General features: G+C 33.5%; 2 protein-coding genes across 6 annotated transcripts; both read left to right on the forward strand.

Annotated features, from left to right (window-relative positions):
• Window positions 1-1,949: 1,949 nt before the first annotated feature.
• Window positions 1,950-13,910, forward strand: LOC113502043. 4 transcript variants are annotated; one of them, XM_026883417.1, is made up of 5 exons: window positions 1,950-1,988; window positions 4,541-4,730; window positions 8,487-8,601; window positions 10,474-10,567; window positions 12,968-13,910. In XM_026883417.1, the coding sequence occupies exons 2-4, from the start codon at window positions 4,553-4,555 to the stop codon at window positions 10,511-10,513; spliced, it is 333 nt and encodes a 110-aa protein (XP_026739218.1). In that variant the 5' UTR covers window positions 1,950-1,988; window positions 4,541-4,552; the 3' UTR covers window positions 10,514-10,567; window positions 12,968-13,910. The 4 variants fall into 4 exon arrangements, with proteins under 4 accessions (XP_026739218.1, XP_026739217.1, XP_026739219.1 ...); XM_026883416.1 differs by having other exon boundaries at window positions 10,474-10,583; window positions 12,968-12,982; XM_026883418.1 differs by lacking the exon at window positions 10,474-10,567.
• Window positions 13,911-18,777: 4,867 nt separating this feature from the next.
• LOC113502121 (acanthoscurrin-1-like) lies at window positions 18,778-26,171 on the forward strand. Of its 2 annotated transcripts, XR_003401334.1 has the most exons (5): window positions 18,778-18,932; window positions 20,321-20,506; window positions 24,689-24,926; window positions 25,066-25,315; window positions 26,016-26,171. XR_003401334.1 is itself a non-coding variant. In XM_026883499.1 (4 exons), exons 2-4 carry the CDS (start codon window positions 20,332-20,334, stop codon window positions 26,071-26,073), a joined length of 471 nt encoding a protein of 156 aa, XP_026739300.1. In that variant the 5' UTR covers window positions 18,778-18,932; window positions 20,321-20,331; the 3' UTR covers window positions 26,074-26,171. The 2 variants fall into 2 exon arrangements, 1 of the variants encoding a protein (XP_026739300.1); XM_026883499.1 differs by lacking the exon at window positions 25,066-25,315.
• The last annotated feature ends 1,423 nt before the right edge of the window (window positions 26,172-27,594 follow it).

The following is a 27,594-nucleotide window of genomic DNA, read 5'->3' on the forward strand; positions in this document are numbered from 1 at the left end:
CTTTTAAAAATCTAATTGGCATATCGTTGGGTTCAAAAATATTTAGATAGAATCCATTCCAAGATGCAAGGATACTGGAACACTATTTATTTACCATTATTTACTTAGTACTTTTCTAAGTCTCAAGGGTGTGTTCAAACCACGTAAGAGACCTACAGGCGGTATTAAACCTCTAACTTCAGGTTTAACATTTAACACACGAAAAGGACCTGAAGACTGCAATACCTATTACTCGTATTATCATAATTATTTCATGTTTTTAATGAAATATATAATTCTTTGAATTGGTTTTATTAATCTCCTCAATATCTTACATGCCAAGTATGTAACGAGTATTAAAATGCACGCAAATACAAACAGCACGCGCAGTGTTACGTATACTGAGAATTTTTTTTCCAAGGAACTATCGTAAATCTTTGGTGCACAGAATTAATATGTAACAGTGTCCAGAAGTAGAAACAAGAATTTTAAAATATTTAATGTGGACTTTCAGGGCTGTTTTGCCATGGCGTAGCGGTGATCCTTGTTAGATATCCTATCACATTTTCCAAGGCTTATGTGTTTTACACCCGTGTTCTATAATTTAACTATTGTAAGCTTCGAAAAAGGAAATGTGCCACCCCTTGAAGTTATCTTGTGATACAGGATGCTTGATGAGATACAATAAAATATTAAAAAATATAATAAGTAAGTTTCAACTTAAGTAATGAAAATCTATCAACACGCACAACGCTCATTATTCTGCACAATTTGAGTAAGTTTTCCAACCTCTCACTCTATTCCTGATTCATAATTGACATCAATTTGATAAATGAATAGTGAAAACACCCTTCGAACAATATCCAATGTTTTCAAAAAGACGAATGTAATTTAATTAATAGGCAATTAATACATTTACGAAAAATCTTCTTTTCTTTTTTAGTAAACGACAATTCAAGTTGCTTGTCAAACCTTCTTGGTTTAAACGGATTTGTCCTTTTATAAACACTTCATACAAAAATACATACATATGAAACAGGTTTTTGGGACTAGGACTTATAAGGGTATACGGAACATCGAACATTCAAATCATACAAAGAAGAAATCTAAGTATTCTGGTTTCCTAATTAGGAGATCATGGCTAAGGTTCCGTTCGACCAAGCCGTCCTTGATCCCATTTAGTTATAGGATATTAACACAGTCCTAATTCATACCAAAATTAGGTACTTTTCCTACATAGCATGAGACATATAATTGGGTGTAAATGGAAAAAACATAAAACATTTCGTAACAAAGGCTACAAACTGCAAGTCATGGTTGAATATATTAAAAGTAATGATCGATAGGCAGAGGCAGTCATTAAATACTAAAATGATATTAGTTTCGAAACTAGAAACACCTCTTCAGAGAATTGAAGAGTGTTTCTGTAATCAGCCGAAATGTGAACACTATTATACTGTTAGGTCTTCGAGAGAGAATTTCAGACACATGTTTTCGCAATTCACGTGCATAAAGCTTTTGAAATATTGATTCAAAATTTACAAGTTTAAAAAATGTGACTTCCAGAACTTCAATAATATATTAAATAACTGGGTTAAGGTTAGCATTGTTCTTGTAAGCTAATTTTGATTCTGTCAAAAATTATGGTCGATGACAGTTGAAAATAAAATTATTGCTTATCCGTTCAGTCTGCGATATTTTAGGCTACAAAATACAAGTACAAGTACCTGTCGACGTCGCAAATTGTCGCTAAAATAAGCACGGATGGGACCTTGTATATTAATTAATCTTCCAGTACTAAATGAACAGAAGGGACATAAGCCATGCTTGTACACTTGTTTGTGCGTGTGTTTTCCTTGAACCCTAGAAACGCAAGGCGGCCGGCTGCCGGCGCCCTCCCCCGTGGCATCGCAACTGCAATCTATAAAAGAAATGGACACCAGCTTATTGTCATCGTGTGTCAGTGGCTGCTGCAGTGCTGTGTTGTGTGCTCGTAACATATAGTCAAGGTACTTGCGTCACATCAGTGTTTACATAGCACTAGTGGTGGGAAATTCTTGTGCAGTGCGCCGGTTAGGGAGAAAATTGCCTATCAATTTCAAAGAATACTTTCTTAGTAATTTCTTTGTTTCACCTATTTTTGTTTGTTAAGAAAATTCTAGGTTTTCCCCGGTTTAAGTATTCAGATCCTCATCTGTGAGAGTATGCAAACAGTCGTTTGGTGCGGTTGCGGTAATCGTACGCGTCTTATTCGCGCAGGATTCTATGCTAATGTTTCGATAGTATCATTAACGAGTTAGATATAGAAAAAACGTAAAGTAGTTACTTACCTCGCTCGACCTATCTTTACTTAATAATTAACTCATATTAGCGATGTAATGTTTATTTAATTTCGGGAATTTCTATTCTAACTGATGTTATTTACAATTCATATTCAAAGGGTTTAAAGTCCAGAGATAAATTGGCGGCTCATTTATATTCGATATTTGTCACACCTAAAACCCACGTGTCTGCCGATACGATATGATTAAACAAATGAATTATTCATTACACGTATCTATTACATGTCGTGTTTGACATAATTACAATATTTATTTGGATGCAGTTCGACGTTAATGCTATTCGTTAACGTTATTCTCTATTCTTCTCTCCTGAAATATTACTCACGTTGGAAATTTGTAAAATTACGTTTATTTCGTATTTGTGGTAGTTTCGTTCGTATCTCTTTTGTATATTGGCGCACATCAGTCGATAGGTAGGGAAGCAAATGTTTTCTGCTCGGCAGCCGCAACCGGATCGCCAAGGAGATGGCTAGGAAATGTTGAACGAAAACCAAATAGAAATGTCTCAATTTCCGTTGGAACGCTTCTTAGCGAAATTGCAACATTTCTTTTTGAGGAAATTTTTCTCTTGGAATATTTTTCGTTTATATCAATTTTAAGCGAATGGCAAAATAATATACGTTTACAATCAAATATGTGAATATTATTTTGTCATGGGTTTGGTATCTGTGAATGTTTTGCGTTTGATGTTTCTCTGTAAATATTTACATTTGATTATTGGCATCGACTTATATTTTCCATTTGTAAAAGTTAGCGAGTGTTTCGGACGATTTCTATCGACGCGTCTCAGTAATCCCAATCATCCCTGCTGACTCTGCGTTAATTAACATAGATTAACAGCCAACTCGATAAACAAATACGTTTAAGTCTGTTTTAAAGATAATCCCGATCAATTACGAGGGGTTCGGAATACAGGCTTAGGATCGAACCGGCGAATTGTTTCTTAGAAAATAGCGTCTTTCTGATGAATTTAATTACGAAAATTAGATATTAGATTAAGTTCAGAAGTGCTAACTAGATAAAGAACATACCCACTCTAATACGATGAAACTGCTGATTATGGACTTGAATAGCGTTTGTCTTTGTATTTTAAATCTATGTGTAAAAATAATAGAATAATTAAATACCCAAATATCGCTTAACTGCGTCCTCGTATATTCCTTCAGTTATTTTGTTGACATATTAATTTTTCATGTATACGCTAAAGACGATAGCACACACAAGCCTCGATCGAGGTCTTTTTCATTTGTCGTTCAACGGCGGTGTCAATGTTATTTATTCAAATCATTACTCTCAAATCGATAGGTAACCTTAGTTTTTCCATAATAATTAGTACCTTGGTATATACATACGTAACATTGATGATTATCAGGCCCAGAAGACGTGTCTTGACTTGTAGTTTTAATAGTAAAGGTGATCTTAGAAGTATGTATTAGTGTATTTTTAATGTCGTACTAAAAGCCTATATTTTTTTTACTCATGGTATAACATTATTCTTTTATACAAAAAAAGCTGGAAGAGGAAAGTTTTGAATGAATCGAATAACCTATTCTAGTCACTTTCAAGCATACCTTAAACATATGGGCGTCCTATGTCATTTTATAGTGCTTACACCATATGAAAATAGGTGCAGACGATTAAAAATTACGATACCAACCAATCAGTAATTTGAGTTGATGAAATCGTCCTTAAAAGGCAAAGGAATTTAATCGAATGCTCCAGGAAGAGACATGGCATCGTTTATGCAAAGTTTTACGATGACACCCTGAATATACTTGTTCAATATGTACGCCCATCACTTGATGCGGCCATTATCAGATAAATGATCTGTTTTATAAACGAGCTGAATTTCATTTGCACTTTTTGCACGGACATGACATTTTAAGTAATGTGTCCTTAAAGTAGACGTGCCATCGGAAGGCAAAAGAGAGACAAAAAAAAGGAATTCCCACTGAACTGTTTATTATGGTCTTTTCCTGTGTTTTTACACTTTAGCGTGTGGTTCAATGAATACTATATATAGGAAGAGGAGTACATTTAGTATAGAACTATTTCGATCGAATGTCGCTGTATATTCTTTCAATTTTAAAAATGTATTGATTCATTCATTCTTTGTATTTATGTTAAGTAGTTGGGATAACGTTGCTCTACGTAAATGTTCTGATAAAACATTTCTTTTTTAATAGAACATGTTTCAAAATATTTTCTTTCTTTTCCAGAAACTCCAAACCATGCAGACCTCAACGATTGTAGTACTCGCCTGCCTATTGGCTGTAGTAGTTGCACAGGCGCACCAGGAACCACAGCCGGTGAACACAGTACATGACCCAGACTTCGACACACCGGCACATGAAAGCAGTCCCAGAAATAAGAGAGGACTCCTATTACTGAAGAAGAAGTTGATACTTGGTGAGTTTACGGTCTCAAAGATCGACACTTAGCTGAGTGACGTTTAAAAATGTCTATACCTATGTCTTTACATGCTACTTAAGAGAGACAAAGACTGCATGACACTTAAGGGTGTCATATTGCCCAGTATCGATTAAAATTGGCAGTAAGGACAATACTAGATTCGTGACTCTGCGTCATGCAATATTTCTTCGGAATTCGCCCAAAGTGCTTTAATGTTTGATGATCATCGTAATACTACTTAAGATATAGTTAGTAGAACTGTGGCGAGGAATTTATGGTGATTAAGATTCTGGGCTTGCTGCTCACACAAGACAAACATTACGTGAACCGAGAAGTTTGTTTACAAACTCTTTTTGTTTGCATAACACACTCATTCATGTTTTTTTAAGAAGTATTTACTCAACGCATTGGAATTTAAAGTTATTACGAGATAGTGACGTAGGTAATTTTTAACGAGCCCAAGACAGGGTGTCATTGTGAATAGTAATGTCGACCTACAGGACGAGTCGTAAATCTCAATTAAGAATTACATTCGTGACAATTGCTAAAGAGACGTTTTCAATGTCACTTGAACTTTCTAAGTTGATGAAGTGGATAAACCTTATTTCTCAATCCTCAATGCCTAGTTGATGCAAACGCAACGGATTAGAGTGATGCGTGATCTTCACCTGATCAAAGGTCAAGCAAAGTTCTCGTGACTCATCAATTTTTCGATCGAATTTTCTAGAAGCATGATTTTGAAATAATTTTTGATGATATCCCCATGGTCTTCTCTCATAATCACTATGCTAAATTTTTCCATGGAAAGTTCACTAAAACTGCAAATATTTCCTCATGAAGATGGTAGACAACTAAAAGATACACTGAAATATTTTCTAATTGCGAAGCAACTCAAGCCTTCGCTAAGTTTTTTGGGGGACGCTCATAAAAGCGCTAAAGCAAACAACGTCAAGTACTCAAATATTATGTTTGCCAAACTATAAATGTTTGCATTATGTAGTCATTGGAGATGATTTAGTTAATCGGGTCAATGCCGTATGGCATCACATTTTTCTAGTATTGTGACCGCCTCGGATGATTTGGCAGCTTTTAAAGTTCCCAGAATCATTGACAAGCAAAATATATTATACTAGCTTTTTCCTCCTTCTTCGCTCTCGTGAATTGTTGGTAATAGCTAAAAAACATATCTATCGTTCAAACGCAGTCAGGTAAAAAAGTAGGCTATATTCAAGGTAAGGATTTCAGCTAATATCATGCCAAAATTTATCGAATTTGGTGTACCGGTTTAAGCCTGAATGTGACAAACGTATAAACACACAAACTTTCAACATTATAATATAAGTGTGATTTATGTTAAAAACTTCATGTTCCTTATACATTACAGAGTTGAATACCAAGTATTGAGGTAATGTTTGTGTGAGAATCTATTGTTTGCGATTAGCGTTGCAAAATAATATTGCATGAACTTAATTGAGTAAATAATTGTCGATAATAGTTTGTATAGTCAATTAATTGCGTAATACTAGGGGTATGAATGGTTTCAGATACTGACGTTCTATTATTAGAATATTGTATGTCTAATTATTTAATTAAGTCATATTAATATAGAGGTTCAACAATGAAACTTTGTTGATTAAGATCGATGAATATAAATCACTATATTTATGATTATATTTCAGTACTATACTGACCTTTGAGGAATATTTCTTTAGTAACATGTTATGGTATTCACGTCAAATATTTCGTGTATTCAATATCTCCATTTCCATTTGTCATTTTCTGCCTTAGGCTGTGTCTTTCGTAAGTTACATATTGAACTTTAAACTTTATTAAAATAATTTTGTTAGTTATTTGTTTGGTGATTTATTGGAATAATGCAATAATAATAATGAGGTTGAGTTAGTAGCATGCGCAAGTGATCCCCGTGACTCTGCCTTAAACCAGTAGAAGGGACTCGGGATGTCTTTTGTTTGTTTTTGACATTCTACATATAAATACGTCGTACTCTTGGCGTCCGATGAATTCATTAGAGTTTTAATACGAAAAACAAATGAAGATGTATAGTCAGTAACAGAAGTCGTCTCACACATTTCGATTTACAAAATGCGTCTGTTTTAGTGACATGTATGTTCATAAAAGCCCTACAGCTTTGCCTGGAGCCTGGATTGCGCTGACAAACTTCTATTAAGGTCTTAATAACAATGCAATTTAAAATACAAGTCTTCGCTGGGGCTACAAAGGGCATCCGATACCTTATAAAGTTATAGAGTCCATGGTCACTCTTTGTTGAAGGCTCAGCTCATTGTAGTAAAACTAGAAATAAACAATACCTATCATACTTACAAAAACCTAGTAAAAATGAATTTTACGATTCTAAATTTCTATTTTTATTAAACAAATCAAGGTTTTACAGGTTTCAGTAAAGAATTTCATATTTTAGTAGATAATTATAAATAAATGGAATGGATGGTTTTTTATGGACTTTGAATGAATGTTTGGATTACCACACAGCGAGAGATGATAACTTTTCTCCTGAAAACGCTATCAAACATTTTAATTGTAGTACCTTAGAAGGTACACAATGAACGAGGTTACACAATAACTTGGACGAATTTCTCCATATTAATATTCAATGGTAAAATACAAATGGGTGAACCTTAGTTAATATTCGAATAGCTCGGTTAAGTAAACTATTGACATTGATAATGTCGACATAATCATAAGTAAACTTTATTAACCTACATGTAAGGTTCACCTCTAAATTAGTTAAATATTGTATCAAGCATATTTTGTCATCATGCGATTGAGTGCCTGGTAATACAAATCGCATTACAGGTCAATTAGCAGAATAATTATGCATGAAAACGCTTTTTGAATTTTTCTACTAAATCTACTTATGAATAGTAGTCGTCTGACAAAGCTTTTGGGATTAAAAGAACAGATACTCACCAAAATTAAAAGAAAATATTAAAATGTAAAAACAACAAAATCTTTCAAAATTAAGAAAACATTTCATAAATTAATTTTACCTTCTCAGAATTCTCCACCGTAAACTCCTACTTAAAATACCATTTAATACTAACGCCATGAAAATTTAAATTTCCTTGTCTAAAAGACATGTAAATTCGGAATTTGCATCGTCTGCGTACATGTAAACATGTTTTGGTACGCAAATCATTATCCCGGTCGTTAGGCGCCGCTAATCCGCTGATGGATGTAACAGCACTCCAAGGCAGGATCCGTTTGATACGGCTCTAACATCCGATGCTGAAATATTGTTGGCGGAATTTACTTGTTCGCTCGCTGCTCATACTACTGCATGCGCCATGTTTGATTTTCGATTTTGAATTTAGAAATTCCATTTCCGAATTTCGTCTCGATGTTTTGATTTTCGATTATATGATATTATGTATGTGTACCATGTTTAAAATAGGTACAACAGTGCTGCTTGTTCCACGTTTGCTTTTGAATTTTGAAATTCCATTTTCGATTTGAAATATTTCATTCAAATGTACATGTGTCGCAGTTTTACCTGTTCAAAAATATATTTTAAGAATGTTGCTTTTAATAAAAAATGTATGATTCGAGTTTGTTATTCGTTAGAAATATTTAATTTGAGTTTGACTGGTTTTATTTTTTTTTCCATTTAGTAAACTTAATAAATTTACTAAAATGATAAGATGATTCAAATAAAAATACAAAAGACTCTTTCTACTGACTTATTTTTAATTCCTCCTTTGTTTTTCTTGCCAGGTGCTTTGGGTCTTAAGGCAGCGAAGGTTGGAGTCGGTGCCGGCGTTGTTGGTGCTCTGGCCCTGAAGGCTAAGTCCAAACCAAAGTCAGTGGGAACCACCTATTACCACCATGGGTAACTACTCGAGTTTAAACATGATTGTGCACCAAAAGTAAGATAGACAGTATTGACGTGCTAAGAGAATAGTTGACTAGTATTTTTGCGGAATTAATCGTATCATCAAATCGAATAATAAGGGCTTTTTGTACTTCTAAGTTACGGAATCGTAAAAATGATTAAAAATAGTTGGATAAAAAGTGCGTTAGAGAGTCTGAATAGGGATTCTCTTTGCTTCCGTAATTATTTAAATATGAGTCGTAATTGCGCAGTTATATAAAAAAAAATAGAATAAAAAAAACAGATACAAAAATATCCAATATAAAATGAGATATGTGTCTTAGGGGTTTAGGACACATCAAATCCATATTGTGGCCTATTTAATAATATGAAATAGGATTGACACATCAACTTCACAGTTCTTACCCTTAGAAATCGTATCAATCAATATAGTTTTCTTGGAAAAAAGGATATTCTTACCAAAAGTGAATAAATCTTATACGTGTGTGAATACGAAATAGTAATATTATTTTATAGGCGAGGTCAAATACTATATGTATTATCTACTTTGTTACGCAAAATAATATAAACGATATTATATAGTTTTTCACAATCGAATAATGATACCGAGAAGTTTATGATCGTGTAACAATTTATTGAGTATTACGATTATATTAAGTTCTAAGGTCAATGCCTGCTTCATAAACTATAGACAATTATTGTCATTTATAGAAAAAATATAAACATAAACTTGCGGCACTTAATTTTGTCATCGAAAATGTGCGTGTTCATAAAATCTTTACGAGAACGAGTTGCCTCAACAAACAAGTTCCCATAAGCCACGTGAGCACATCCTTTCAATACTTCGCCATAGTAACACCTGTTACTGCTATTTACAAAAACGTGCATTGCCATTTAAAAGAAATATAAGCAGCTGTGGAAGCGAAATACCGCTCTATACGGTATATAGTGGCATCTCTCTCCCACAAGCACAACAGTTGTACATTAGCGTAGTGGTAGGGCCACTGTTACTGCTATTTCTAAAACGTGCATTGTCATCTGTGCGCTACGCTGATCGACTAGTCGCACGAATGGGACTATGGGAGTCATTCGGCGTAAGTGTTCGATTCAGTTATTCAATTGTCTATCGTACTAAATTCAAATCGAAAAGGCGATATACATATTTTGTAACGATGGGAATGGAATGTTGATAAATTAACATATTGTGTTTTAATATATTGACGCATTTTACCTTATCACGTCATTAATGTTTTTTAAAGAAGCCATGGGTGATTTTTTATTTGGATTCGAAAAAAGCTCAACTTAAGAACTAGGATTTACGTTATCTTACGAGAGCTAAAACAGATCAAGTATCAGAAGATACTAAATGTGACTAACTGCTAGGGTATTCACTGAGCTTGAATTAACTTACGCTGTTGTCTAATTAGTAATAATTTTACAGTGTTGCACCGTCATTGGACATAGAATTAGTTCATCGGTGAGTTTATTGTGGTATTAGGTTGCGGTCACAAGAAAACAAATGCACTGCTTTTTTTATTAAAGTGACTCGAAATTAACACTTACATCTTACCATTACTTCTAAGAGTAATATTTTTGCAGTTGTGGAACAAAGACGCAGATATGCGCCTTGCGTCGTCCCGCTTCCACAGTTGCGACAATTTTATTTTTATTGTTAGTGGTAGGACCAAAGATATTTATGAAAAGAGCATTGGAATTACTATTCATTTTGAATTTATTTATTAAAGCACAAGGATCAAAAGCACTGTTTTATGAAACGCACTGGCACAAAATATAATGCACTATTTATTAAAAAAAAAGAAGTCCACAATTTTTTTTTAATGTTTTTCATTGTTTATTTGTGTTGTTCAGGGATCATTCCGGGAACATACCGCTTATCATCAAGTACTGAGTCCCGAGCTTCCACTTGCTCTAGTCTGTACATTGAGTAACGGAGAAGTTTGACGTCAGTTTTAATTTCGGTAACATTTTGTTTTGAGGCACAATTGCACGTGTAATTACTGCACTGGCATGAATACTCTCGTTTTTAATAATTATATACCTACTTTTAGAGGAACCTTCTTGAATCTTAGTCACAGATTTAATTGCTTTATTACGTTTGTATTATACTCAAAGGGAAATGTATTCAGGAAAAATGATTCAAAGGTGATGCTTATTTCAGCTAGCAGGTCTGCTACAAGATAAATGTGTGAAGCAACGCTGCCTAATTTAATAGCACATAATTAGCATTGTAATAATGACAAGGTATAGACAGCAAACACGTTTCGAAATTTAAAACGATTATTTATAATAACACATGAACTATGTGTTGTGTATAAACAGCCAGTTAAATGAATTATATGATCATGTTTGTTTTAATTTTATTAATGTGATAGTTTGTAGTAATCAAAATGGTGAAAACAGAAGATAAATGAAAAGATGTACAAGGGTATTTTTAGTATGTATTAAATCTTACACTAAACTAGTGTTCAAGTCAAACATTAAGACACTCATATTTCATTCGTTACACATTTTCGCAAACCTTTCTTTGTTGGAAAGGTACAAATAAATTCTAACGTATTTCTTCCATTTTAACATTGAGGTTTGGTAAAAGCGGTACAATGGAAAAGTTGGTCCTTTCGGAAACTAAAAGGGGTTGGATGAAAGTTTAAGAATAGACCGCGCTCCGTAAACTGTTCAATAATGTAAGGAACCTTTAGGTATTCTTCGAGTTAGTTTTGGAATAACAAAAGTTGATTTTAATAATGAAATTATATTTGCCTTGCTAGAACCTCCTTTTACATTTTCAACCGTATCTAAATCAATACTTTTCGTAAATAATTTATTAACAACCCATTCATACTTATACATCACAAACGTACTCATAAAATATTTATTCTAATCATGAAATTAAACACCGTACAAAACCTACTTACGAACTCATTATTTAATTACTATTTTGGTATTTTTATGACATTCGAAATGACAGTCACGTCCGCTTAATTAATACAGTTTTATTAACTGAGTAAATGATATAACCGGTATGACATTTCCATATCTCACAGTATGAGATGGACGGCTGTTGGTATGTCTGAGGGCGTGTAAAACCATGAAGTCTCGCGTGGAATGCGGATCTGTCTCACCGGGATGTGAAGAAAACGTTCACTCTTATTTGTAACATTATATTCTTAAGCGTAATATTTTTCTTAGCACATTTGTAAGTACTTTTCTATTCGATTTCTTGGAATTTTACGGTCACTTATTTTTCTGACGCACGTCACTGCACATTGTATTTTCTTTTTTTTTAATATTTAAATCGTAGAGTTGCCTACTTTTATTTAAATAAGTAGAAATTAATTGCACACTGATTTCATTATGCACAAAATGTTTAAATGTATTCGAGTTTTCCCTAGTATTTAAGTAACTAACATAGACTTTAGTGCTTCCTACTAATGTATTTTTAAAACTAAAATCTGCTATTTGTTTATACGACACGGCTGCCAATGGCAACGATGAATGGTCAACTACGCAGAAAATATTATAATGATGCACAATGAATGCGCAAATAAAGCCACTCTCTTTTCCTTACTCTTGAGGTCCGATGGGATAACAACGTAACACGGAAAAAGATTATAATTGAGACGTGAGGCCGAACTGTTATACAACAATGCTGGCACGTTATAAATAAAAAAAAAACAATTGCATTATTAAAAATATATTCAATAAAAAAGCAAATCATTTTGTATTTACTACTACTTATTTGAATTTAACATGAAAACTAAAATTTAAACTCAATTTCGAATGTTTCCTTTATTTTTATCCCGCTAGTAAATAATTTAGAGGTTATTGTTTAAATTGAATATACTATGAAAATTGAAGCTCATGTAAATTTACACGTATTTTCTATAAATGGATTTTCATTAGGATTTTTGTTAATAAATTATTGTCGGTGACATCATCTATTAATATTACGGCCGGCTGCCAAAGCGGGCATTTAACACACCCATAGTAATATGTCAACGTTTAAGCGTTGTTATTTCCATAAGAACGCCATAAAGTAATAAACTACTCAACGCATTGGAAAACACTTTAAACTTTTCCTCTGTATTGCAAATATGAAATGCTTAGTAAAAAAATATGCGTATTTCATGGCCAGTACATGTAACATGTGTAACAAAGTAATTGAACTATAAAATCTGTGTTTATTTTCTGAATGAAATTTTTCAATACAGTACGGGCAAAATTAAACTTTTGGGTTTTTGCAATGATACACTTGTTTTTCTTTATTGTAATTGATATGTATCGGTAATGTACAAGTAGCCTAAATTATATTTGGGATATTAATTATCATTGTTTTTTTTTGCAGTTGGTGATTGCTTTCACTGGGGATTTTCTTATAATGCATCGAGTGTCTACGTTATAAGAGAAACCAGTAGGGTGTGTATAATATTAAATGCTAAGATTTCATTGTAATCTGTGAGAGGCTTTTATGTGATGGGTATTTAGAATAATTACAAACACATTTATTGGACGTGACTGTTGATGATCGATTATTGAATACGTATGCTAATAAATTGTCCTTTTTAAGGCACCACTTGGTACTAGTCTAATTCAGGTTGTAATGGTCTTAATATAGTGTAATCTTAAGACCACTATACTGATATTTTGCTAATTAAATTACTCATTTTGATATATTAAACATGAACAAAAGATCTAGTAATTGATTTAATAGTTGTCAGAATTTTGGCTATAATTCAAATTACGTTTCAAGTAATCATTGCATTCATAATAAGTGATTTATTAACCTATTTTGTAAGAAGCAAGCGTGTGCAGAATACCAGGTTAATTACGATTCAATAATCGTTATATCATCATCGTCACGTATACTTGCAATATATGTAAATAGCCTGTTACATAAACCTAAGATTTTAATATAAGCTACTGTTTGAAACAATGCCATAGTAGATAATTTTGTAGACTGTATGTTTTCATTTCATTAAATCACTTTAAAAAATGTAACTGTCAAATTGAAGTAGTGTCAAAGAACTGTCAGATTTGACAGTTGCGTTTTCTTGTTATTTTTTACCCATTCGCTATTGACATTTTATCCATTCATTTATGAGGAGAAAACACCAGTATTGACCATAGTGTGCTAAAATGATTATTTCTAAATGTATGTACTTGTATTATCCGGAACATGGTAAACCTGTGTCACAGGCAGTTTGTGTTATAATATTTATAACACAAAGTGCCCAGCGATTGTTGTTTTCTACCAATTTGTTGCAATAAAACGATTTAATGATCCTAAATCTTGGTTTTTTATTCCTAAAACATATCCCTATATAAAGCTAACATTATTTGAGACTTTTATTTTCATAGCTAAAGCTCGTTTAAAATATGACCTGCCTCTAGGTCTTACTATTGACCTCTTTGTTGGAACATGTATGATGGTAGTATTTAAACCCATTTTTTTACTCTTTTGCGTAGGAGGTGTTTCACAAACATTCAAGTCACATGCAAAAGGATACTTAGGCTCAGGACACGCATTCGTGGATCACACAAATGCTTGTGCCGCTAGGGTACCAAACCCGTGTCGTCGCGCACAATGGGTTTGGCATGGTGACTGTAAATGTAGAGGCAACAGTCTAAGGACTGAGTAGACGTTGGGACCACAGATTGTGAACGTGTTATGATTAAAAGCTTAAATAAATCAACCACAATCAATACAACTGTCTCATTTTTTATACGTTGTCGCCATTAAGCCTGTTTACGCGAATTAATAATGTGCAAAATTCCCAACACTTTAATTTGAATAAATCCTTAAAATAGAGAACCGTAACTGTTTAAGATAAATTCTTGTTGAGTTTGTAAATTAATAATATTTTCAAGTTACGGTATAAGACTGGTAATTTGTTAAGGCCTATTAATAATGGAAGAACTGATGGAAGTGTCAATGACCTCTCTTCTGCCATCAGTTGTAAGGTAGACGATTAATTAAAAGAATTTGCTGTGATTCTATTCATACTATAAGGCTATTAAAATGATAAAGGAATGTGGCTTAATTTAAGGATTCTGTTTTACCCTCGTTGAATTTATCTCAATTTGCCAGGTGGGATAGGTGTGACAGATAAGACTCCGGGAGTTTCCGCTCCATAATTCAGTTTGTTTTTTCATTTTAAAATCGGCCGCTTTAATATTTTCATTTACTTACTTTTTGTACGATTTCGAATTTCGAACATTATTCAGTCAGCTAAACTCTATGCTGGACATTAATACCATAAAACCCAAATAAAACGTTAAGGCTGGTATTCTCGCTAGTGACCTTGTGCATTTGGACGAGTGCGGGTTTGATATAGATGCAGTATTTATACGGGACGCATTTTTAAATAGTTATTATAGAAATCAGACATATTTTTACATATTTTTTGCAGATATAAAATCTCTGTAAGTGCCGACGAAAAGCTGTTTCATCTGCACACTTTTTCACGAAAGAGGAGCCTTAAAATCCTAAAACCGAAGAGAACAAAAGTTTAAAATGAACTATTTAAATCATGTACTGTATCATAAACAAAAAATAAAGAAATGTTTTCAATGGAAAAAATAATTTAAATTCATATTAAAAAAACTGTGTATCAGGAATTTAGATAAGGCATTTCTCTTTTTTATTCTCGCGAAGATCCAAGTTAAGACAGGTCAGAGGTATTTTAGTAATCAATATGAACGTGTCGTTGACATTAGAATCAGCCAGTTTATAGTGAAAATAAAATTAGTTGTCTCGGATCATGTGGAGTGCCACCTGACCGATGACGTAATCAAAAGAATATTATGAACATTAAGAAGATTTAAGGATCTGATTTTAGATGGAGTCGTGTATTATGGCCCTTGGTATAAATTATTAAGATCCGTTTGAATTCATTATAAAATCAGGATCGCATTCGACCTTTGTGCTTATCTACCTCTTTAAGTTTTTTTTTATGTGGAAAAGAGATGGATACACGATGTAGTTCACTGTCACGCTTCCACAATTGCACTTTTATAGTTAATTTTGTACAACTTGGATATGTTTTCATAGCCGATGAAGCAGACAGCAGAAATATGGTAAAAAACGTTTTGCATTTTCTCACTCAGAAAGTGCAGATAATTCGCGGTGTTGAACATTATTGGATTAAACATCTTTAAGCTGGGAAAATTTGACAATGTTGATTTTCATAACCGAAATTAAAATTCTTAGATATTTACTAAGTGACATTACTCACGTAAACTAATACAACCTTTAAATTATTACTTTGTACAAATTACATCTTAAGCGCATTCCTGACTTGCGAAATTAGCTCTTATTGCTCTTTTGATAAAAGTGAATCTTTATGCCTAATGTCTGTTGCTAAGCGCGGATAATGCCTTTGACAAACCTTACCGTTATGATATCTTGCGTCTTCGGTCGCCGCCTTGAACTTGAACTTTGAGGTTTTAAAGCCAGTCAACTCGAGTTGCGGTTTAACATATTTAAAAAATTGCCAATATGTTAATATATCTAATGAATCAGCTTGTTTGCTTAGTGCAGAACATAGATATTTCTCAGGTAGATCAGAAAGCTGTATAACTTTTTTGAAGAAAGAAGATTGAAGAAAATGTTTCAATACTTGTATTTTGGAGAAGCAAATTGCCAATGGTAAATACTGCTATTGAAATGTAAATACTGATGCATTTACATTTACCACTTCAGTTTCCGTGATTTATTTAAAGAAAGAACATAAAAACTTTCAGATTTGGCTGCAAACAGGTCAGAACAAAACAATATTGAATCTGGATTCTCCGATCTTCAATCTATATTTAGAACGGAAATCCCAGGAATTATTCGCAGTTCATCCAACACCTGAAGTCAAACATTCTGTATATTATATGGTTTTAGCAGTAGCCCGAGGCTGCAACCGTGTACCTACGCCGAAAGATAATCCTAGTCGAAGAAAAAGTACATTTATCTAACACTTTATGACAAGTAACAGGGACTCTATAATGTCAGAAACTCTGGTGTTTTTTCTAAGCAAATAAGGAAATAAAGGTAAAAAAAGTGCGAGTTATTGCAATCTACAAATATTTGTAATATTTGGGAAAATTTTCATTGTAATAATTTCTATAGTTTGCGTTAAAAAACAAAACAAATTTCCATAGTAACTCACAAACTTTCGTACTTATACTATTAATAAGATATACATATGTCGCATGTTTTTAATATTTTTATGACGTAAAGAGAGAAATATCTTGTAACATCCTGCCGCGGTCGTTCACTCTAAATGTTTGCTGTCAAACAATTATAACGACGGAATAACGATTACATAGTGACAAAAATTCTATTCAAGTTCAAATAAACGCTAATTTACTTTAAGTTATTGACATTACCGTCTTTGATAAGTTTACGTATCTTATAATATTGTTAGTAGGTAATTTTATAATCAGTTGCTGTGTAAACATTGTTTTTGTAAATGTCGTTAAAATTTACGCTAATCTCATTCATAAATTCGTATGCGTCTATAAATAATAGTATGAATGAAAACTTAAATATTTCCTTAAATAAATACTTTTTAAATATCTTAGAAGAAAGAGAAAATCTTCACTTTCTAATACTACAAGATAAAGTTTTTCTATTTCTTCTTAAGAAAGATAGTCTTATGATGCATATGTAGGACTTTTTTCAATTCTGTTCCCTCTCTTTGGTTCTGTATTCCTTTTGAAATTACATAAGCTTGCTGATATACTGACATATAATTTTGTTTACCTAAACAAAACATTTTACATTCCGTTACCGTTGTATACTTGCTACCTTTGCAGAGGCATGCCTTAATAGCAACTCAACGCTTGCACACATTGCTCACATTCTACAGGCAGTCAGCGTTTTCGCTTTTAAAAACGGAAAGGTTACTCAAATATAGCAATGCCAAATCCATTTAAAATTTAATTTGAGTTAAATATAATATTATAGAAGTATCCAAGAGAGAATGGAAAAATAATTAATCTCAAAGATTTTTTGGGATGATATTAGGTATTCAAGATAAGTCATCTTTGTTAAATTATGTGATATATTAGGGTTGACGTCATCTAAGGTATTTCAAACTCATCTTTGTATAAATTTTTGCAAATAATGATGATAAGGGCTAAATAGAAATTGATGTCCACCAGCTAATAACTTGTACTATTATTAGACGTGATAACAACCCTAGCAAGTACAGTCACGAGAAAAAGATTTAAAGACAATAAAAAATTGCGAAATGAATTTGTTTTTTATATATTTATAGACTGTTATGGAGTTTTCATAATATGTAAGCTGGGCTTATTAGAACTAATTAAGAAAAAAACTATATCCTTCATAAATAATTTGCATAAGAAATACACTACAATGTTTCTGCTTGTTACTGTACACCACCATAAGTCCTCACTTAGTTAATTAGCACTTATGTATATGGAAGTACCTTTCTTATTATTGACATTTAGCACGTGTTTCTAATTAATAGCCTCTGAGATATCTCTGAGAATAAAAAAATATATTTTGTGTTCAAAACATAATAGCGACGAAATGGTCAGAAGGAAAATCTGAAATAGGATGAAACAATAAATATAACTACACTCCTAGATCAAATATTATTAAAATCTTTTCAGAAAACTATATAATTATCAATCTTGGTAGTATTGGTAGGAATAAAAAATGAAAATCCACAAATCCTATAGTCAACCATTCTGTAAATGAACTACTGCACTAGTAGGTATGTATAAGGGAACTGAACACAACATTGAAATGAACACCGATCACAACAAACTAAAGGAATTGTCTTAGTACCGGACAAAGCTTTTCATTCAACAATGGGGTATGATGTTCCTCAATACAGACCCTGGACGGTCTTCCAATAGCTCACAAAGTATAGTTGTGGAAAAGAGATGCAGCTCTGCGCCATGTATAGCGCTGTCACACTTCGACAACAGCAATAATATTATTTCAAGTGCCGGTAGACCCCAGTGCTTGTTACCGTAGCATCTGATTAATACCTACGGAATTCCTCAAGCTCCAACAAAGTTGAGTTCACCAACTATGCCTATCAGCAATTTCATGTTTGTAATAACGTCTAATGAATATTGAATATCTGAAACTGAGGGGCCTGTTGTGTGCGTGTGTTATTAAAGGTGGGGCGATAACATACCTCCTTAGAGGCAGCATATATTATCTGTTAATATGTTTGTGTGTATGTGTGCTCGCTTCGGCGACCTATAAAAGTCATTGGCAGGACATCATCGCACAGTAGATCAGTGATCAGTGCTAGTGCTAGACGGAGATAATTAAACAGGTAAAATAATAATAAATATTTTTTTATTTAATTTTTAAGTCGCGTCAAAAATTATTTTTTAAATTAATCTTTTCATTCATTCATTTTGTTTCAAGGATATCGATACATTAAACAATTAAAATGTGTTGAATAATTCAGATGACTTACTGATTAGTTTTTTGATAATAAAGCGGAAGGGTATTTATCCAGAGTATGTCCTGAACCGAGGGGTTGCAGATAACAATCTCATGTAGGAGTATGAAAGTGTAGTTTAATTTGCAAATGAGAGTAGTTCATACAAACTAAATTAAAATATTCTCAAGTTTTAATTGTAACCCTAGCCTATTAGATGGTAAACTGAGATATAACATTTGAAAACATTCTAAACTTTAAATAAATATTATATTATCAAATTATATGAAACTTAGTTAACAGTTGTACAGGCTTTTAACCGCAAAAATACTGGTGTTTTAAATACAATAAATAGATGCTTCAAAATTTATAAAAATGAACGTCAATTTGTATTATGTTTAACTTTTATCATTTCAAATTAACGGCCAAGTTTTTCTCTAAACAAGTTTTAGCTACAGCCTAATATCTGCATTGGTTTTGCGACAAAACAACTCTTTATCGCTACACTAAAACTTTACGCGTATACTAAAACTATTTTTGTTAGTATACGACCCTTGCGCATCTATCTTAAACTAAAGATAAGAATTCATAGGCTTATGTTATGTACTAAACTAGCAAACATAAATACCAAACGCCACTGAAACGGAGAAATTATAAAATACCGACGTAAAGACATTTTGTAATAAGGCCTTGTTTTCTCTTGTTTTCCTTTTAAATTATTGCTAAATTGTACGCAAAAACAAAACAAAAGAAGTTGCTGGCTGGTCGCTATGCTTAAAGAAGATCTCGTTGATTTAATAATATTACCTGCAACGCTAAAAATACGGCTGGCTCGCATAGATTGGCAACATCTTGTTTTTTAAAAAAACATGAATAACCTACCTGTGTCGTAGCCTCTTTTGACTGTGATTTGGGTAGGAATCACGCAAAGGATAATAAATTTGTATATTAAAGTTATAGTTATATCCGACTCCCGATTTTATTAATGAGTTATTGATTTTGTAAGCAAGACGGTGCAACACACTGCACTATCAACATATACAATATGTTCATACTACTAAGTAAGATCGTTGCAGAAGTTCAAGCTGGATTCTATGGCGTGTATATTCTACAATCTCTTTCACAACTGAAACTGTAGCACTTGAAGAGGTGACATTTCTAAGCCACCGAAGTCTGTTAAATAAACAGTTCATTCGTAGTTCTCGTCGTAGTCTTTAGTTTTGGAAGAAGCAACAACTAGATACATATATATTAAGATAATCTGTTTCTGTTTACAGACTAAATCAACATGAAACTGTGCACGATTATCTTTGGAGTGTTGGTGGCGTGTGTGGCGAGCCTCGCGGCTGAGAATGGTCCTCTCCTGACTATTCTGCAGCCTGAGGACCAGCAGGTTCAGCAGGTTCAAGAGGTCATGCTCGTCGACCCCCAGGGAGTCAGACAGAAGAGGAGTCTCCTTCTTGGTAAGTAACTAGTGCAATTACAGATCAGATTTGCATAAGAACTTTTTCATATCAGGGGTGTGGAAAATATTTATACACAAGTTTTTCTAAATTTAGATATTTCCTTTCTGCAATCTTTGTCCCTTCTGTAACGTGTAAACCGTTTCTCACTTTTAAGATAGGAAACCGTAGGCAAAAGTGTTAATATAATAATGTATTTATTATGCTTACGGATACAGCACTTTACTGCTGTACGTACATATTTGTAATTGCATTTAAATGTATTATTATACAGCTACAGAGGTAAATGCTGTTTATTTCCGACGATTAATTCAGTTCATTTTATTTACGACCGAGCAATACTTATAGGAATACATAAAAATTAAACATTACGCCGAGACGAGTTCAACAAACGTTTAATACCGATTATTGTACATGAACTGTCTGTTAACTTCGTTAACCTAAAAATTGCGTGTTAATAGTGTTCATCTTACGTGACCGACTATCATGATCCTTCATATAAACTTCACGCGATGTATTTTAGCAATGTACAGTTCAAGGTTTCTTCTATTTAATTACTGAACGTCCGATACATTGATAATTACGTAATTACATTATTTCAGGATAGATCTGTGCCTCATACATATTGAGTACGCCTTTTCAAGGTTCTTTTTTATGTAACGGCTGCGTGAGGGTTGTCTATGAAGCACTTACGTTAATTAAGTTACATCAGCAATTCTTGTGGATTCTTCACTGTTAAGGTATCGGCTACATGAATAATGGAATCATAAAATCTTCAAACTTTGTAATAGTTTCGTCGTTCAATTTGTAATCCACACCAAGGAGAACAATAACTCGTTTAATAGCCCCGCGGCACTCATTTCCCCATCAAAATTTCATGACGTTATAAAAGTGAACAATTTTCAAAATTCATTAAATTTGGAAACAAAAATAGTCGAAAGTAAAATAAGGTTCGTTAGCATGTTAGTACAAGTTAGAAGCCCTCAGGTGATATTAAATTAACAACGAGACACGTACTACTGCGTTCTATTTTTTATTTGTTTGCATTTATTTATTCTATTGCTGGTTTTTTGGATTACATTTCGATGGACGTTTCTGTTTACAATTTATTTTCTCTATAGTACATCATTAAAAAGTTTTTGTTGTATATTTCGATGAATTTCGCATGCTATCAACACAAAAGCGAGTAAAAGAACTACGGTAAAAGTTTTAACATAGATAGAAATAAATTAACAATGATAAAGCATCTAGGTATCTACTATTAGTACGTAGTTAGGTGTATCGCCCACTTATCTTACCTCTTGGGCTCTTACAGTCTCCGAGAGATTTGTTACACCCTTACATTCTCTGTGAAATATTGCAATGGTGGAAACACGGTTAAAATCCCAAGCGCTCACGATGTGATTACATTTTTACACCTATTCTTATAAAATATAGTCGTGTTTTGTTTTATTAATTCTTAAAAAAGTTTGGTTACAAATAGGTCCTCGTAATTGTGAGTAGAAAAGTAAAAAAAGTAAATTAGTTTCGTAGACATCATGTTGGAATGCCAAGACATTTGAAATGAAAGGTTCAAGCATGTATAATTTGTAATTAAGTAAATCATGATTGCAATTTGTTGACAAGACATACAAATTTTAACAATGCTAACAGAGGATAAATGGGATTTTGCAAATTATTCACTACTAAAGGAGTCTCTAAAAGAAAAAATATAAAGCGATGAAGATTTAAAAAAAAAAGCACCCATTCAAAGCTTTTTGGTATGACAGTTCTATAATAATAACTTATGTTTAGTTGATCTTAAACTTTTTTCTGCGTTTAAGATCCCGCAGTAATCATTTGCGGTTGACAAAAGTTTTCGCTGAAGTACTCACAAATGTGAAGGAATGGTCGTTTATATGCTAAAACCTGGAAAATACCATTTTACGCGCATAAACATATAATAAGGCATACAGATGCGATAATTTGCTTGGGTATCCATTAGATAACTTAGTTAGTTATTATTTTTCCTATTTTATTCATTTTTTATTTCAAATTATAAAAGGTAATGCCCTGTACAAGTATAACAGTTTTCGTTTTAATAATAACTTCAGATTGAAACTCAAAACTTGTATTTTATAAGATTCGTCTGCGGCCACACCGCGACAGACAGACAAGTAAATAATATTTAAATACATTCACATTAATCCTTATTATTATCATCCAGCCTTTGCATTTTTCTTATTTCGTAATAAAATTCGAATTAATACGATGCAACGCAGTCATGTATCTCATTAAATGAGACATTTGACTCAGTCATGAATATTTGAAGACATTCCAATGAGCAAACACAAGAGTTTGTTCTTGTTAATTAGCGGTCCCATAGCAGACTTTGGCACATACTTTGCTTGAACCGTCAATAACCGACTCTCAAGCTATGGAATTCCCGACGGCACATTATCACGTGTTGCGCATTATTTGTGCTTTGATGAGATATGGGTAGTATGTATGTAATACGGACAAAATCCCTATAGGCATCACTTTCTAGACCTATAGATTGATTACGCAATTAAAACGGTATGGACAGACTAGTTCCGTAAGTATATTTGTTTACGTACGGGTTCAAACCGATGCGACTTTCATAAGTCTTAATTACTATAGAATACTATTTACAAAAATACAATCTGGAATCGGTCCGTCAATGTGCAAGTTGGTGATATGTGTTCCAAAAGGTGAAAATTTACTCATCGATATGACATAAAAATTACCGATCGCCTTAATATGCTAATTCTTGAATAAATAATTCAAAAACAAATAAGTTTCTTCTCGAGACCTTGATCTTTCGTTACCAAACTGTTATATTTATGATAACGCACACGGATGTATCAATCTCATAAAAATGTTAATTTCTCAAGCTACAAATAATAGCAAGCTATAAAACAAGGTATGTATGTAAAGTATTTAATGTCAACTGCGCGGATAGAGTGGATGAGGTCACTAAGCCAAACCCATGGTGCACAGGACATAGGACAAGCATTTGTGTGATCCACAAATGCTTGAGTGATGCTGTGTCTGCGTATATTTGTGCATGTGCCTTGAATGTTTGTGAAAACCCCTGCGTCACACGCATTTTTTCCTAACTGCCGGAGAAGTTTTTTTTATAAGAAATTAATGTGAAAGTTTCGCAACTTTTCGTTAAATTCGGCTTGTACTCACATCTGAGTACAAGCCGAATTTAACGAAAAGTTGACTATAAATACATAGCGAAATAGTGATAGCCAGGTGGTATGAACGTTAGACCGTCAAGTCAAAGGTCGTGGGTTCGAATTCCAGTCTATCCAACGTTTTTTGAATTCATGTGCGTATTAAAAAGTTGTTATAACTCGCTAGAAACGGTGAGAGAAATGAGAAGACCTCACACCTGAGAATTCTTCGAGGGTATTTTAAGATGGGTTATAAGAAAAAGCGCTGTCACCGGGTTGTACAACCATATGAAAAGCAGTTGACTATAAATTTTCATGATCATTTAGTGCGTTTTGTCGCGTGTCGCTATGTTCGTGTATCGCTTGAAGAATTTTTATGGTTTTATTAGGAAAAAAACTTTTATCCTCAGCCTTTTTTTATTGATTATTGCCTATTTTAATATCTAATGTGGCCATATCATTCAGATTCTGCTTCTATCAGCCTTCTTCCTTGAGTCAAGTTATTTTATGTGAATCATTTCAATAATGTTAGTATACGATGTTATGTAGATTCGAGATTTTATTACATAAGTGGCGTTGAACATAAGATAAACTATCTACCATGTACAGTGAAGATATTTGCTAACAAATTCCCGCCAAGAAAGTAAATAAACCATTTCGTTCGACTTTCGTACGTTTATTGTGAGTTCAAAAGAATGCTGCGTAAAATGGAGATTTTTAATATATGACGATGACATGTAAAATATCCACTTTTCAAAAATATTGTTGTATTCAGCAAAAAGCTGACCTATCTCGTTCCGCAAGTTCATTTAAATTGTAAATTCAGAAGCCACTTTATTTATGTATCTGCTTGGACTATGAGCTCTTGAAGCAAGCCTCGTGCCGCTGTGAAAGCGAGAAAGCACGCTTCTTTATTCTCAGCAGCGTCTCACTTTAAGTGTTATTTTAAGACGCGTTTATTTTTTCGCAGTTATTATATTATTATTTTTTTGTTTACTAGGTGGTCTCGGCGCTGGTGCTCTCGGCATTGGAGCTCTCGGTCTCGGTGCTGGCCTGGTCGGCGCTGGTCTCATCGGTGCTAAGGCTGGATTCATTGGCGGTGCCATCGCCGGCAAAGCTTTCTCCGGTAGAGGATACGGCGGCGGCTACGGAGGTGGCTACGGACACGGCTACGGGGGCGGCTACGGGGGTGGCTACGGATACTATGGCGGTGGTGGCTACGGACACGGTGGCTACAAGTAATTATGATTTCTTTATTAAGATATAAATTTGTGTTTGGATACTCTTACATCCAAATTTTTCAAGACGTAAACATGTGTCACTAACATTTATTGATTTTTTTTCCTGATGCAACATAATTTGATTTGTTTATTTCAGGCGTTACTACTACTAAACTCCTATGACTAACACAAACAACTAAACCTATGACACTAATATATTCCAACACTTATACACGGACCTACTCAAAAAAAAAACCAAATATTTATCTGATACAAATATCAATATCACAACTCCTATTTGATCACGATACACGTACTTTGTACATAAAACTCAGGAGGGGTTCCAATGTACTCAGACGAACAGCCCAAGGTCTCGTTTGAGGAGAAAAAACCGATTCAAATATAAGGTAGATGCCTCCAGATATGGTCTGATATGTAGCTGCACTGGTGTGCCGTTAAAACTATACCAAAGTACAAGTATAGTCGTAGCTTGCAAACATTGCCTTTTTTGCCTTGTTCCATTCTATGCTGAGATCTGGTTCCAACCTCCCCGGATTCAGTTGAAAACTATATAATATATGGAATCATGGTTACCTGAACTTCAGTCATTTAATGACTGCAGACTGTGTATTGTCGCATATATTGCAAATATGGAAATATAGATCGCAAAGATTTGACTTGCTTCAAAGGTGTCATGACTATATTAAATGATTGTAAACATGATACTTATCTACATATATAGGTGCATGAGAGAATTCTCATTTACGTCATTATTTGTTCATTTCATTTATTGCAGTAAATCGCTTGTCATGATTGTAAGGAATAAGCATGCTTCTGTCAGCTGATGATGTGTCATTTAAACATGCCTTCATTTTTACATTCTAAAAAAAGACAGTTTTTCTATTAGTCATGTTGGTAGTGAATGTTTATTAAATATTTAGAGAAATCATTCCCAACTTATCACCCAAAAAACCCATTAGCAAGTTCAGGCTTTACTACCATAGCACGTTGCACGGACTGGCGGACATTTTGCATTGACAATTGCGCTATTTCTGCACATATGTTTATTTTTTTTGGAAGATTCTAATTATATTCCTTTTGTTTCAGACAAGTCTACTACCAGCCTTCATACGTAGTGTCTCAGGTGTCTGAACCCTGGTGCTGAGCCAAACGACTGATTAGCCAACTGTTAAGATGATTATTTAAGTGTATGTGATTATGAATGGAGTGAATTTGTATAAAACAATAAATTTTACAAATTAATATTGTGTTTAACTGTATTAAAATTAGCTGTATTAAGTTGTAAAAGGTTAATCTTTCTCTACCTAAAGGACCTTAGCCCAACAGTGGGAAAGTCAAGGTCTAATATTATTAGGTTATATTTGCTAGGTTTTCTTAGTTAAGTGCATACGAACCATTTTCCCGGCCTAGATTTCATAATAATGAAAACATAAAATGCTAAAGCTGATAAAGCAAAACAAAACATTGATTAAAAACGTTTTCAATTAATATTGAAATATTTCCTTATTGTAAAAATTGCTTCCAAGAATAGGTGTATTTCTATTTTCTTTTTAACTTGGAAACAATCTTTTGTGTTTCTTTTTGGTAAAGACCTATATTATCTTTATTCAAATGGAAAATTGTATCAAAATGTATGGCTTTCTTACATTGTAAAAGTCCTTGTATAAAACGTTAAGAAATTTTAGTCGGTTAGTTCTCCTTGCGGTTATTCTTCTCTGATTTGCTCACGAAACGTACTCACTTGGCAAAGAGCAAAAGTCGTTAAAATGTGCATTAGTAAAATGGATATTTGAATGTGTCTGGGACAAGCTATGCATACGCGATGTTCAGGCTCCGTTCCAGGATTCCTTTCATGTACCCGATATTTTCACCGATCAACAGTGTCTTTTATTGCATAAAAGTTAACTGTCTCTATTTGATTTGAGCACAAACTCGATTTATATTATTGGTTTGATTTCATGGTTTGAAACAGGGTAGAAAACAGTCGAGTAATTTTAGCGTCTTGATAGGAAATTAATAAAGCTATATCCATCGAAAAATTCTAATATTATTTCTTTGCTGGGTTATTTGTGCATGGAACTTGATTGGGTCTAAAACGTTGCACAAGGATTAAATTACTAAGTGCGGGAGTCGTTTTTTTAAACAAATCTGAAATATTAAAAAGTTTGATATAATCTGTACAAAACTAATAACAAATTAAACCGTACAGGTGAAATACAAACTGTTATATACTGTTACATAAATACGTACATACTGCGTCACTACGTCCATGTCAGCAAAGCTGCAAACCAAACTTAGTTACCAATAAATATCATCGCAGTAGACTCGGGCGTGCATCACGTGACGCGCGGCGCTCGCCGCTCGCAGCCGCGCTGGATGGAGCCGTCGATACAGCATTAACTGAGATGAATGGCATCGCCCCACGCCATCGCCTCTTTAATCTCACCTACAAAAGAGATATACGACTGTGCCGTGGTCCTGATAACCGTGCTTTTCATTGTACCCGTTTTATAACAAAGACTAGGTGTCTTTGTGGTAATCCCATTTCTACACATGTTTGTCTTCCTTTAAAAACCGCTTGATCCTGTTTAAATTCCCTTTAAAGATGATTTGATTTTGTCTGCTAGGACTTTGCAGGACTATAGCGTGTTTATCAACACGCTAT

The sequence above is a fragment of the Trichoplusia ni genome, chromosome 16, assembly GCF_003590095.1.
Source record: "Trichoplusia ni isolate ovarian cell line Hi5 chromosome 16, tn1, whole genome shotgun sequence".
Lineage (NCBI taxonomy): Eukaryota > Metazoa > Arthropoda > Insecta > Lepidoptera > Noctuidae > Trichoplusia > Trichoplusia ni.